Below are 13,397 nucleotides of genomic sequence, written 5' to 3' on the forward strand. Positions count from 1 at the left end.
AGACATCTTGTGAGGAGCAAATCTCTTCTATATCAGTATTGAACTGCACTGTACCTGCCACTGGATTTGAGAAGAGCTGATAACGAGTCTTCAGCAGCCCTTGGTAGCTGACTTTCTCCCGTACCTGTTAAGACCACTCTCCAGTTTCCATACCAGGGATGCTTGGCTGTTAGTGGTATGATATAGTGTTGGCATGATAATTGTTTGAACTATTTGTGAGCCATATGCAGTTCAAACTGCAAGTTGGCCATATGTGTACAGAGAAGACCTAGTGGTATGTCAATGTCCAGGATTTTAAAAAGCTAAATTTATCAAGGGAAAAACATTAAAATTCTTTTCTAATCAGTAAGTGTGATAAGTGAGCTTTTTCAGTCTGTCTTTATGAAACAGAGCCTTTACACTTTGAATCAAAATGCTGTATGTCTGATGATTCCTTTGGTGGAAAGAAATCATTTCTTCCTCTTTCTCTTGCTTAATCTTCTGTTAGAACTTTGAACAAAAATTTCATCACATTGTCCTTATTATTTTCAATGTCCTGTCTAGAACCAGGCTCAGAAAGTCCTATGGAAGACTCACCTTCAACAGATCGGTTGCGTTTTGACAGATTTGATATAAGTCGGTTGTTAAAACATGGTGCATCTCTTCTTGGATCTGCTGGTGCAGAATTTGAAGTCCAGGATGATAAATCAGGTATATCTTTATATTTTACTTGCAGACAAGAAAACTTAACTGATTTGAAAAAGTTTGTTGTGGCAGTATTATGAGTCTAGTCATCCATGGTTTCTCAGAATGGTAGGAAATAATGGAATAAAATACCCTCCAACATAACTGGTTTGTATTATCTTTCTTAAACAATTTTTTTAGGGGGTGTATATTGTTTGTTTTTTTCTTTTATCAGAATTAGTACATGTACAGGGGGGAAGAGGAGAGTGGAAACCAGAAAGAGGGAGCAGAAAAAGCAATATTAAAGGCTTCTGTAGAATTTCTGTAGACTTTTTTAAGAGGTGCAGAAACTACCACCACTTGTTCTTCATTAAAACAGTTCCCAAATATAGCAGTAGGATGTGGCTTATTTAAAAGCTTGAAGGTTTCAAGTATAGTAAGATTACATGAAAAATACTGGCATAAAACTGTCAAAGTTGGAAGGTCAAATATCAGTGCCTGTGTGATGTCTTTTGTTTCAAATGACTTGTCTGATACCTTTCTGCAACTTTTTAACTGAGAGTTGGTTTGTATCAGTGTAATGGTGTCATGGTTTAATGCCAGCCAGCAGCTAAGCACCATGTAGAAAAAGGTAAAACTCATGGGTTGAGATAAGAACAGTTTAATAGAACAGAGAGAAACTAATAATAATAATAATAATAAAATGGCAATAATAGTAATAAAAGGATTGGAATATACAAAACAAGTGATGCACAATGCAGTTGCTCACCACTTGCTGATCAATGCCCAGTTCCTGAGCAGCAATCCCTCCTCCCATGTCAGCTCCCCCCTGGTTTATATACTGGGCATGATATCACATGGTGTGGAATACCCCTTTGGCCAGCTTGGGTCAGCTCTCCTGGCCGTGTCCCTCCCAACTTCTTGTGCCCCTCCAGCCTTCTTGCTGGCTGGGCACGAGAAGCTGAAAAAATCCTTGACTTAGTCTAAACACTACTTAGCAACAACTGAAAACATCAGTGTGTTATCAGCATTCTTCTCATACTGAATTGAAGATGTAACACTATACCAGCTACTAGGAAGAAAATTAACTCTATCCCAGCTGAAACCAGGACAAATGGTATTGAATTACTTCAAGATTTGTTTTTTTGCTATTACTGTACTTTCCTGCTCTAATTCCAGTCCATCTTCCAGTTTCTGCACCAGATGAAATGATGCTATAGATAAGAATCTGCTCTGACTGCATAGCCCTGATTCACTTGTTCCCTGCGTGTGATGCGGTCTGTGCAGTGTACACAGAAGTTCGCTAGCTCAGCAAGGAACAGAACGTATGGCTCCTTACACTTAAGCAGTATCCTGTCTGTTAAGCCTTGCTGCTATTTTATTGTCTGCCATCTTTTATGCTAGGTTAATAAGGTGTTGTACAAGTTTCATCTCTTTAAACCCTACCTGTTCAGAAATCAAATAGATGGAATAGGACACTTCAGTTCATAGAAGTCTGATATTTATACCAGTGTAGTATGATTGCATGTAAATAATTTTATGATTGAAAATAAATTAAAAATGTAATAAAAAAAGAAAATGAAACTAAAAATAGCTTTAGTTGCTGCTTTTCTAACTGGTGGGAAAATGTACAAAGGCTGCTTTCTCTTCTGCATTTTGTAGCAGATTTCCTTTTCATATAAGTAGCCAATGTGAATGGAGGTAAAGCAAGTTAAATAATCTTTGGAATTACCAGTCTTTGACACTTTTTCCTAAGATGAACTTGTGAAAGGAAAAATATTTTCTACAGGATAGAAGTTGTTTGTATTTTTTTGCTTGTTGGTTAAATGCAATTTAAAAAAAAAGGTTTATTGGTATAGATATGATTAACTAATTACTACTCAACCTGGTGTATACTCCAAAATTCTGCCAATATTGGTCACCTACTCACAAGTTTATGTGCAGATATTTGACAAAAAAAAAACCCCAATCTCCTCACTTGTTTCCATACTGCACATGTAAAAAGAGAGTGAAGTCTGACAGCCCTACAAGCTACAAGTTTTGGTTTACTTGGAGGGTTTATTCTACTCAGGCACTAAAATCTTGTATTTTTTATGTAAATGTGGGTGCTCCCACAGTCTAGGTGTTCAGTAATTGAAGTGTTGAAGCTTCACAATGTTTTTGAGGTAGCTTCTATTAACTTCTTAAATGAACCTTGCTTGACACATGAAGCTTGAGGATAAGATTAACAGACTCCAGCACCCTAGGAAAATGACGCTTATGCTTCAGTCTACATTGCTGTCAGGAGTTAGTTTGGTTAGAAGGAAAGGAGACACCTGGGTCTAGTGCATTTTACAAGGAAGAATATTTTTGAAGAAAACAGGTTCAGAGTCAGCCTAGCTCAATATAGGATATTGGATTGAATATAATTTGATGGATTTTATTGGTGGTTGTTAATTCTTAGGTCTGTGTTTTCCAACAGAAGATAAAGTTTAGGAGAAAAAATAAACCTTTAAAGAAAAAAAGAAACAAAACCCACCAGACTGCCAAAATCAACAGATCCCACAAGGATGCATGTGCTCAATAGAAAAGCACTAGTTCTTGAGTCAGTAGCTGGATTTATTTTTTAATGTGCTAATTTGCTCCTTTCAAAGTGTACTACCCTAAAAATTTGGGGAAAACTTGTTTTATTACTTCTGTAGATCATGTAGTTTAATTTTGTGAATGTAATGAATAATGAGCTATTTTCTGCTTAAAAATTGATCAGTTTAAGTACTAGTATAGCTCCAGCAGCAGCAAAAGTCTTCCTAGGAATCAGTGTGATTTGGTTTAAAAGATTGTATTGATGTATTAGCCAAGTACAACTTAATTCTGTAACTCCTGGCTTTCTTGTGTTGTTTCATTGAGCAAATCTTCAATAATACGTCTAGTTGGAAATCTGACACATCTTCCCTTTTTTAAAAACTTTTTTTAAGGTGAAATTGATCCTAAAGAGAGGATAGCGCGACAGAGGAAACTGTTACAAAAGAAACTTGGCTTAGATATGGGTGCTGCAATTGGGATGAATACTGAAGATCTGTTCAATGATGAAGATCTGGACTATTCTCCTTCTTCAGTTTCACTAGTAAACAAACAACCTGTAGGTAAAACCTCGGGCTGTTTGACTGCAAGGAATAATACAGTGGGTTTGCTTTATTTGTGCTTCTGCAGTTATAATACTTATATTTTGAGTCTGATCAATGTCTAATATGGTATGCTTTGGCTTCCTGAATTCTTATGCCCCATAGTTGCATATTAGTATTATTTGATGTCAAACTGCTGTTCTGAGTTTGAAATGATGGAGGGTTGGGGAAGTTGAGAGCAATGTGAGTTTGAGGATTTTTCGGGACCTTCATTGTAAGAAGAGCTGACAATGAATGACTTCTCTTTCAGACTCTTCAGGCTGCTGAGTTAATTGACTCAGAATTTCGAGCTGGTATGAGCAGTAGACAAAAGAATAAAGCCAAAAGAATGGCTAAGCTATTTGCAAAGCAAAGATCCAGAGATGCAGTGGAAGCTAATGAGAAGAGGTATAATAGCGAACTGGTTTGCTTTTATGTCAGTTAAGCTGGGATTGTGATTTGATTTATGTGTTGAAAAACTTTCTACAGTCTTTGCATCTTAGTCTTTTATGTGCTAATTGTGCTGATGATAAAACGCTTGCATGCTGTACTTATTCCCAGTAGAGCTTTGTTAAGGACCTAGCTTCAGAGGGATCTTGAAGTAATGGGATGCCACAGTTAAAATTTGTGGTTTGTTCCTGTTATTAAATACAGCTTGAGAATAGTGCATGAAAATGGGGGATTTAAGAAGATAAGCATTAACTAAAAATTTCAGATATAACTTTCTGATGCATGCTGTGTTCCTCACTGTAGTTTATAGTGATATATTGTACCTACTGTGTTTATAACAAGCAATAAACAAAATTCTTCCCTCAGTTTTATTTAAGAATTTATTTCTTCCAAAGGGTTGAGAAGGATTGCCAATTTGGGACAGCATTCTACTGTCTCCTCACTGAACTTTTTACACATAAACTTAACTATTTTGCATATTTCACAGTGTTAAACCTCTTTGTTTTGTATTCTTGTCACACTTCATTGTATCTGAAAACTTCAGTTGTAGAAGTAATTATTTCCCCTAAAGCATACTTTCAGTTCATAAACTTATACTTGTTCCTTCTCAGCAACGATAGCACTGATGGGGAACCAGAAGAAAAGAGAAGAAAAGTTGCAAATGTTGTCATCAACCAGCCTGCCACAGACTCAAAAACATTGGTAGAAAATGCTCCAGAAGAGGTATGATGTGTTGTTCTGCTGTTAGCAGGAGTGATCATTCGGTTTCTTAGAGTAATGTAAACCAAAACTCCTTTATGCTCCCAAATTCTTTAGTTATTTTAGCATTAAGAGAAGTGGAGTAAAGAACCCTGTTGTCAGCTTACTTTTATATGTAGTGAAGCAAATGAGCTTCAAACTGTATATAGCATGGAGGAGGAAAACACATGTAATCCATCGGTAGCAGTTTGACCCAAATGAACCTGAGTATGTGGATTGCAGGTGTCAGACCAGGTTATTAAACTGTAAAACTGTGCTAAACACTTAGATGATAGGATTACACTGGGCCATAAATAATTTGGTCTAAATGTTCATGTACACTTTATTTAATCTTTGCCTTACTTTAATTAGGCTTAATTTAGAATTAAGTTCTGTCGTTAGTAGTTGAAGAGTTAAACAATTACCTTAGTCTTAGAAAAACTTGCATTTGTTTCAATAGACTGAAAAGCTGAAAAATTTTAAGAAATGCTATACCAGAATACAAATGGTACATAGACATTTATTTGAAGAGACTTTATCTTGATTAGTCTGTATTCTGCAAAAAGAACATTTTTCCAGACATAGGTTAGTAATTAAATTCTTATTGGAAAATGAATTTGAGAGATTAATGATAACTGCAAGCTGAATAGCTGCTGGTTGCTAGCCTTTCAAATGCTTTGTGTTTGTGATGGTGTGAACTTAATATTAGTATCATAATTTCCTTTCCACAGCCTTGTCAGTTTCCTTGTGGAAATTTTGGGATTAGTGGATATGCTTCTCGTTTTCAAAAATGTGGAATGTATTTTGAAAAGGGTGGTTATTACTGGTCAAATTGACCCAATTTGATTATGTAGTGTAATTTCAAATTGAAACTTACCTGTTATGTTCTTTAAAGGCAAAGTTCATAAATTTAAAGAATCACTGGGGAGTATAAGAAACTTTGCTTAATTTTCTGCGTTAGTGTGGTTCCTAGAGGGAGGCTGAATTCCAGAACAGCAAAATTAATTGCCATAGAGAAGAGGTTACCCTACTAACAGACAAACTTCATAAGCTTTTTAAAAGATCCAGTGCCAATCAGCAAAGTTTCTAAAGTGTGGGAAAAAGCTGGTTGTTTTTTTAATTCTGTCCAGTGACAAAGAAAAATACTTAAGCTTTTGGAGGTCTTTGTTATTTTCACCTAAGTGGAATACAATATAAAAAGTGTTCGCTTGATCTCTTTTAATAATTTTTTATGAATTTAGGCAAATGAATGGCCTCTGGAAAGCTTTTGTGAAGAGGTGTGCAATGATCTCTTTAACCCTTCTTGGGAGGTAAGACGTATATGCAGTATCTAAGGTGTAACTATAGATTTAAAGAAAGGCTTCAAGAGAAGCACAAAAAATTTATGTGTAGGTCTTAAGAACATTTTGCTAGATATCAAAAATTACATCAATCATAAAAATGGATTACATGGCCAAGTCAAATCTGCTTTTAGAGAACAAGTGTTTTTTAAGAATTGTTTAAAGGGGAAATGAAAACAGATGTGTAACGTATACTCAAGTGGAGAGTGGGAAAGGTATGGAAAGCAGTGATAAGTGAGAATTCTGGAAGTATTGAAATACAAGCAACACAAAAGCACATGAATTGATGGTCAAAAAGACTAAGCAAATAACAGGCTTGGATTCGTCAAGAGTTTGAGGAATATCATGTGAGTCTTGCTGACAACAGTGGCATGTTTGTCTAATGCTAAGCTAGTAGAAAAGGAGGGGGAAAGATTCTTTGGTAATAGAGGGTAGGCTACAAATCATTAGTTGTTCTCTTCATTTATAAAAATGAACTTTTAACTTTTTTCAGAATGATAGTAAATACCAACTAAAAAAACTATATTTTTTTTGTTGCCTAGACAACTTATTTTCAAGATTCAAACCCTGTTCTGCTCCTGCTTTTATTTAGTCCTTATACTGTTTTCCACAAACTTTGATATCAATTCTAAGCAAAAATATGAAGTAGCTGACAATGGTCTTTCTTCGTTGAGCAGAACATGGAAATAACTGTTGTCAACTAACTTATAAAAATGTTGATCTTTTGAAAGAGTAAATGTTAACACCAACTGTAACATACTTAGGTATATCTGTAGCACAGTTTCAGTAATAGCAATTTGGCTCTGCCCATACTGACCTCAAACTTGGAAACACAGAGATAGATCATATGCAACTAGCACAATTATTTTGGGCCCAGAAAAAGGATAATTACATTTGTGTGGCACATCACTGCATCTGAGCTAATAAGCCTCACCTTACTTGAAGGCAGGCTGTTTGCATTTGAAGCCAAAGTTGACTTGTCTCCTGGAATGCAGACATTCTCATACCTTTCTCAGTACATTTGATACAGGGCGCGTGCATCTTAATTAAGGAAGTCTATCAATATAGAATCATTATTACAGTATGTTCTGGATGAAAAACAGGTTAAACTACCTCAACGTACATGTTTATAAAATGGTCCTCTGGCATATTCTTGCAAAGGCAGCCTGGATGACTAGTTCAGACTGCTTGCCTAGCTTATAGGCAGCTGAAGTTAGGCAAGATGAATCCTACTACTGCTGTTTCCTTTATACATTTGTCTGTCTTGCTGTTTTGTGTTTGCAGAAGCTGAGAAGTTAACTAGCAAAGTCTTCCTCTTTTGGCTTGTAAAAACTAGCTCATAAGCAGCCTTGGACCAAATAAACAAATGATTGGTGTATTGTGAACAATTAAGATTCTAAGACTAGGTGCTCTGGCTGATTTTTATTGGCTTGCTTATAGATTTTATCAACAACCACTGAGCTGTACATATGGGCACATGTATGCTTGCATTTCATCTAAGATATTCTGATTAAGGGAGAACCTACCAACTACTCAGTTCTAGTTGTTACTATCATGAAATGAAATACAATATATTTTTCTACTAGCAACAAGCATGTGTATAAAATGCCCTTTAAAAAAAAGAAAAGGAGCAAGTTCTGCTCTAACCTATGTAAAAACCTCTCAATGAAAACCTGGTTCAGAACTTTGCTTTTGCAACTTCCTGTGTATCTATTGAGTGGGCTTTTCTTGTTTAGCCAATTACTAGTCCAGTTACATATCAAAAATATGAGAAACAGGTGCGCCTGTAGCACATCTTTCTACTGGTCTGTCATTTCCAAAACTCTTCCTAGTGTGTTCAGCTGTTCATGTTTGGGAACATATAAGTGGCTATAAATTGCTTTCCCATATCACTTGTTCACTTATTTTTTTTAATATTTACCCAAGCAAGGCAGGTTTGTAAGCTATGCAGAACAGTAATTCTCAGAAATTTGTTTTGCAGACCCCAAAATATTCAGTGGGAATCCAAACTCTGTTTAAAAAATAATAGTTTTAATAAAAATAATAGAAATACATAATATAAAGAGAAATATAAAGAAATAAGAGTACTGCTTTTCTTTAGCTTATAACTTACTAAAAACAGTAATATCTTCTAGTTGCTCTTTCTTTGAAAACTAGTGTCTTACAGTGAGGTAAAACTAAATGAAAACTGTCTTTGGCTACATTACTGCAAATATGGTAACAATATCTTCTGTGTTAGAAAATAGAAACAGTTCTTAATTACTTCTGTCCATAAGCTGGCAAATACTTAAGAAAAACAGGTTGGTTTTAGGCAGATAAGTATTTAAGTATATGATTTGATCTAATAAAATACTACCCTTTCCCACAAGTCTTAAGTACTAGTAACTTTGCAGCACTTGAAACATCTCTATTAAGAATAAAAAAGTATTGTTTCAGTTATGCAGTGTTATTTTTATCTTCTGTTCCTAAACATTTAAAAATTTACTTTTTATTTCACTTTTCTAGGTTCGACATGGTGCAGGTACTGGACTGAGAGAGATACTTAAAGCTCATGGTAAAAGTGGTGGTAAAATGGGAGATAGCTCTTTAGAGGAGGTACGTTTTCAGTCATGTAGACTTAACATGTTACTTAAATGAAGTTTAGAAAACAGACTTCTTAATACTTAAGGTTTGCAGGAGGTGCGTGATCTGGAGGAATATAAACCATGAGATTTGTCTGATCAAAATGATTTGGATGAAATCACTGTATGCGCTGATGAAAAATTTACATTCTTTTTAAAAGGGCTGTGCAAAAAACAATACTACTGTATAAGTAGCCATTAATATGTAGACTGAGTGTGAAGTTACTAAACACTAGCTTCCATACTAGAAAATACTGTTTTCAGGTCATGGTAAGGGTGTGCTGAAACAGAATTGACAAGTTGATTATGTAACTCTAGTGAAGTGTCTCAGACCATATGATTCTAGTCACTTAAATAGTAAGGTGACTCTATTGATCTGCTTGCTTTGTTATTATGAGAAAAAGTATTTAAATAGTCTATCTAAAAGGAAAACACTTTTTTTTTTAAATATCCAACAGTAGTAGCTTGTTTACTGATAGCAAATCTCATCCAGATTCATACTGACTTCCCTGCTGTAAAAGCAGCTAGGAGAGCTTGTGGTTTAGAGAGTGTTGAATAATGAGGAGATACACTTATCAAATGTAAATCAAACTACTTCAGCATATTTTGTGTATAGGGAAAGCCAAAGCTGCTATCTCTTCTTGCTTCCATATGGAGTAGTATTTGTTCCATGGAGATTGTGGGGTAGTAATAACACACGCTGCAATAATAAGATACTTTAAACAGTTTCTTAACTATCTATGGAAAGAGTATGTGTACTCCGTGCTAGCTTCAAAGGCTTCTGTGCATGCTATATGCATTCTTTCACATGTATGGGAATATCAAATCCATAATATGATGAAAGTTTTATTCATTAAAATGATAGTTTTCAAGGGAAGTGGTGATCTAGTAGGCAAATAGTGGAGATGAGACAGATGATGTCTGAGCAGTTGCTTTTATGGGGCTTCTGCTCTGGGATTCAGAGCTACTGAGCTATTGGGTCTCTAATAAACAGAAGCCAGAGCTTCAAGACAAGCTTGGTCTAAATTGCATTGTTAAACCTGGAGGAGATGTGGCTGAAAAGGAAGTTCCTTTCACTGGATCTCCCACAGTGAAATACTGCTTCATAGTTCATGTTTATTTGTAAATATTCTTCAAACATGATTAATTAACTTTCTGGTTTTGGTTTGTGTGGTGGGGTTTTTGTAGTGGGGGAGGGGGGCTCCAGGGATGGCTCCTGTGAGAAGCTGCTAGGAGCTTCCCTGGCTCCAAGTTGGACCCGCCTCTGGCCAAGGCCAAGCCCATCGGTGACGGTGGTAGTGCCTCTGGGAGAACAGATTTAAGAAGGGAAACCTGCAGCAGAGAGGGGAGTGGAATGTGAGAGAACCCCTCTGCAGACACCAAGGTCGATGAAGAAGGAGGGGGAGGAGGTGTGCCAGAGGAGGTGATGCCCCTGCAGCCTGTGGTGAGATGGCAGGCTGTCCCCCTGCAGCCCATGGAGGTGAACGGTGGAGAAGATGGCCACCTGCAGCCTTTGGAGGACCTCCTGCCAGAGGAGGTGGTTGTGCCGAAAGATGGCTGTGACTCCGTGGGAAAGCTTGTGCTGGACCAGTCTGTGCCTGAAGGACTGCAGCCCCTGAAAAGGACCAACACTGGAGCAGTTTGTGAAGAACTGCAGCCCGTGGGAAGGACCCACGTTGGAGAAGTTAGTGGAGGACTGTCTCCTGTGGGAGGGACCCCATGGTGGAGCAGGGCATGAGTGAGGAGTCCTCCCCCTGAGGAGGAAGGAGTGGCAGAGACAGTGTCTGATGAATTGACCCCAATCCCCATTCCCCATCCCCCTGTGCCACTGGAGGGGGGAAGGTGGAGAAAATTAGGAGTGGAGTTGAGCCTGAGAAGAAGGGAGGGGTGTGGGGAAGCTGTTACAAAATCTAGTTTTACTTCCTATTATCCTGTTTTGATTTGATTGGAAGTAACTTAAATTGATTTTGGTTTTTCCCCAAGTTGAGTCTGTTCTTTGCCTGTGATGATAATTGGTGACTGATCCCTCCCCATCCTTGTGTCAACTGATTAGCTTTTTGTTATGTTTTCTCCTCCCCATCCCACTGGGAGGGGTGGAGTAAGCAAGTGGCCTCATGGTGCTTTGTTGTCAGCTGGGCTTAAACCGTGACACTTGCCTAGGACATGTTGACATTAGTCAGTATAGATTATCTGAATGACCTTACCTTTGTGTGCTGTGTAGGGATAAAATTATTTGTGTACCTTACAAGGTGCTCTCTAGCCTTTTGATAAAGGTACTATGTGGTTTTTTTAAAAAAATAAATCATGATGTTTGTAATAAGCTAGGTGAGCTGAATTAGTGCTGGCTATTTTACCTTGACTATCTGTGCAAGATGACTATATTCAGTCAATTTAAACATGTTGTCATATCTCATAAATTTTAGCTAAAGCAAGCATATCAGAAATCATTTATGAATAAATATAGTCAAGGTGTTCAATTTGTCTCTTTTTACAGATGATTCAGCAGCATCAGGAGTGGCTAGAAGACTTGGTTATTAGACTTCTTTGTGTGTTTGCATTAGACAGATTTGGAGACTTTGTTTCAGATGAAGTAAGTTGTCTGAGTGAACAGGTAGATCAGCTATGCTTTGTACCATGCTACTGCATAGACCTGTTATAACTGCTCACAGATACTTATTACAAAGTAATTGATACATAAATTTCACCTTGTTGTATAGCAGTTTTGGTCATCTGACTCTAAGCATATGGGTTTCTTTCTTCTGTATGAAATTTGACTTAGAATCTGTTTTATCATTTATCCTAGGTGGTAGCACCAGTACGTGAGACTTGTGCTCAGACTTTGGGAGTAGTATTGAAACATATGAATGAGACTGGAGTTCATAAAACTGTGGATGTTCTCCTGAAGCTGCTTACACAGGAACAGTGGGAAGTGAGACATGGTGGTCTCCTAGGAATAAAGTATGCTTTGGCAGTACGTCAGGTAATAACCCTCATGACAAATAGAGCTTTGGAACAAAAAGCTCTGCTCAAAGTAGAAGGTGTGGCTGAACAGTACATAGGCATGATAAAGCAAGCTTTGCTTGCACTGCAGTCTCATGTGGGTTATAAGATGTGACTGCATTTTTATATTCAGTCTGCAGAAATCTGCAAGTGTATCGCAAACTTGTACTGTTGTAGCTTGGTAAGTTACTTGCACAAAACATTATAAACGGAGGCTATGCTTGCCTGGTTTTGATGATACTTTAATGTATGAGGTTAACAAGAGCTGAGTGCTGCAGAGGTTTAGTATATTCATGGTATTCTGCAAACACTGAGTTTTGTTTACACCAAAACTGAGCTGAGTTACAGCTCATTCAAATTTATAACTTAGGTTTTACTTCATGAATGGTAACTTACAATATTTAGATTATAGTCTTGGACCTGTAGCTTCTGTTTTATATAGCAAACAGGTTTATCCAGACACTTAGAGTAATCTTAGTTGTTGGGGCATTATATGCTTTTTAAGTTTAAAATGCTTTTGATCTTTTTGGCAGGACATGATCAACACTTTACTGCCTAAAGTGTTGCCTGCAATAATTGAAGGTCTCCAGGATCTAGATGATGATGTCAGAGCTGTTGCTGCAGCATCTTTAGTACCAGTAGTGGAAAGCCTGGTTCAACTTCAATCTCAGAAGGTGACTGAATTGTTTTCCATCAATTCTGATTGAAAAGTTCACTTTTGGTCTGAGTGAAGAAAATAATGCTTAGAGACAGCACTTGGATTTTCCTTTTTTTTTTGTTACGACAACCTCTTCTGCTTATTTGTGTAGGTGCCTTTTATTCTTAATACCTTGTGGGATGCACTTCTGGAGTTGGATGACTTGACAGCTTCCACAAACAGTATCATGATCCTTCTTTCTTCCCTTCTGACTTATCCTCAGGTCCGCAAATGCAGGTAACTTTTTAATTAATATTGCTTCAGTATTGCAGGTTTGACTGTCCAGTTATTTTCAAATTGGAATAATCAAAGTTGCTTTCAAATCATATGCCAAGGAGATGCTTAAATTAAATCAGTGTTTTAATTTTACTCTTCCTTTTCCTTAAAGTGAAGGTTAGGACAGTGCTTCTATTTTCATTACATTAGTAAAAGGCAACAAAATACTTAAAAGGTACTAGATGTTGTTTATATGTGACTTTTTTTTGTCCCCTCTCTCTGCATTCATCTTGGGCAAATATTAAAATAGTAAAGGATATCAGCTACACTCATATATATGGTGGTCCTGCCCACAGACTTCTTGTTTGTCTGCTCCTTGTTGACAAACTCCAAATAAGAGAGCAAAATGTGTACATTAAAACATGTGCATGTGCCTGTGGAACTTTGCTATTGGAACAGTTCTAAAGAAAGCTACAATCTTGAAAATGCACATCAATAGCACAACCAGTAATTCTGTGACTCAAGACAATGC

The 13,397-nt window shown here is 37.0% G+C and overlaps 1 protein-coding gene across 2 annotated transcripts in view; it reads left to right on the forward strand.

Annotated features, from left to right (window-relative positions):
• Positions 1–13,397, forward strand: part of BTAF1 (BTAF1 RNA polymerase II, B-TFIID transcription factor-associated, 170kDa) — a 49,745-nt gene that overhangs the window by 13,784 nt on the left and 22,564 nt on the right. For both annotated transcript variants that reach the window (XM_010564912.1, XM_010564911.1), the window contains exons 4-13: positions 544–690; positions 3,618–3,781; positions 4,075–4,211; positions 4,865–4,976; positions 6,233–6,301; positions 8,837–8,926; positions 11,447–11,542; positions 11,756–11,932; positions 12,486–12,626; positions 12,762–12,886. In XM_010564912.1, coding sequence (XP_010563214.1) covers positions 544–690; positions 3,618–3,781; positions 4,075–4,211; positions 4,865–4,976; positions 6,233–6,301; positions 8,837–8,926; positions 11,447–11,542; positions 11,756–11,932; positions 12,486–12,626; positions 12,762–12,886 — 1,258 coding nt within the window. The remainder of the gene's footprint in view (positions 1–543; positions 691–3,617; positions 3,782–4,074; positions 4,212–4,864; positions 4,977–6,232; positions 6,302–8,836; positions 8,927–11,446; positions 11,543–11,755; positions 11,933–12,485; positions 12,627–12,761; positions 12,887–13,397) is intronic.

The sequence above is a fragment of the Haliaeetus leucocephalus genome, unplaced genomic scaffold (genome assembly GCF_000737465.1).
Source record: "Haliaeetus leucocephalus isolate CR32 unplaced genomic scaffold, Haliaeetus_leucocephalus-4.0 Scaffold184, whole genome shotgun sequence".
Lineage (NCBI taxonomy): Eukaryota > Metazoa > Chordata > Aves > Accipitriformes > Accipitridae > Haliaeetus > Haliaeetus leucocephalus.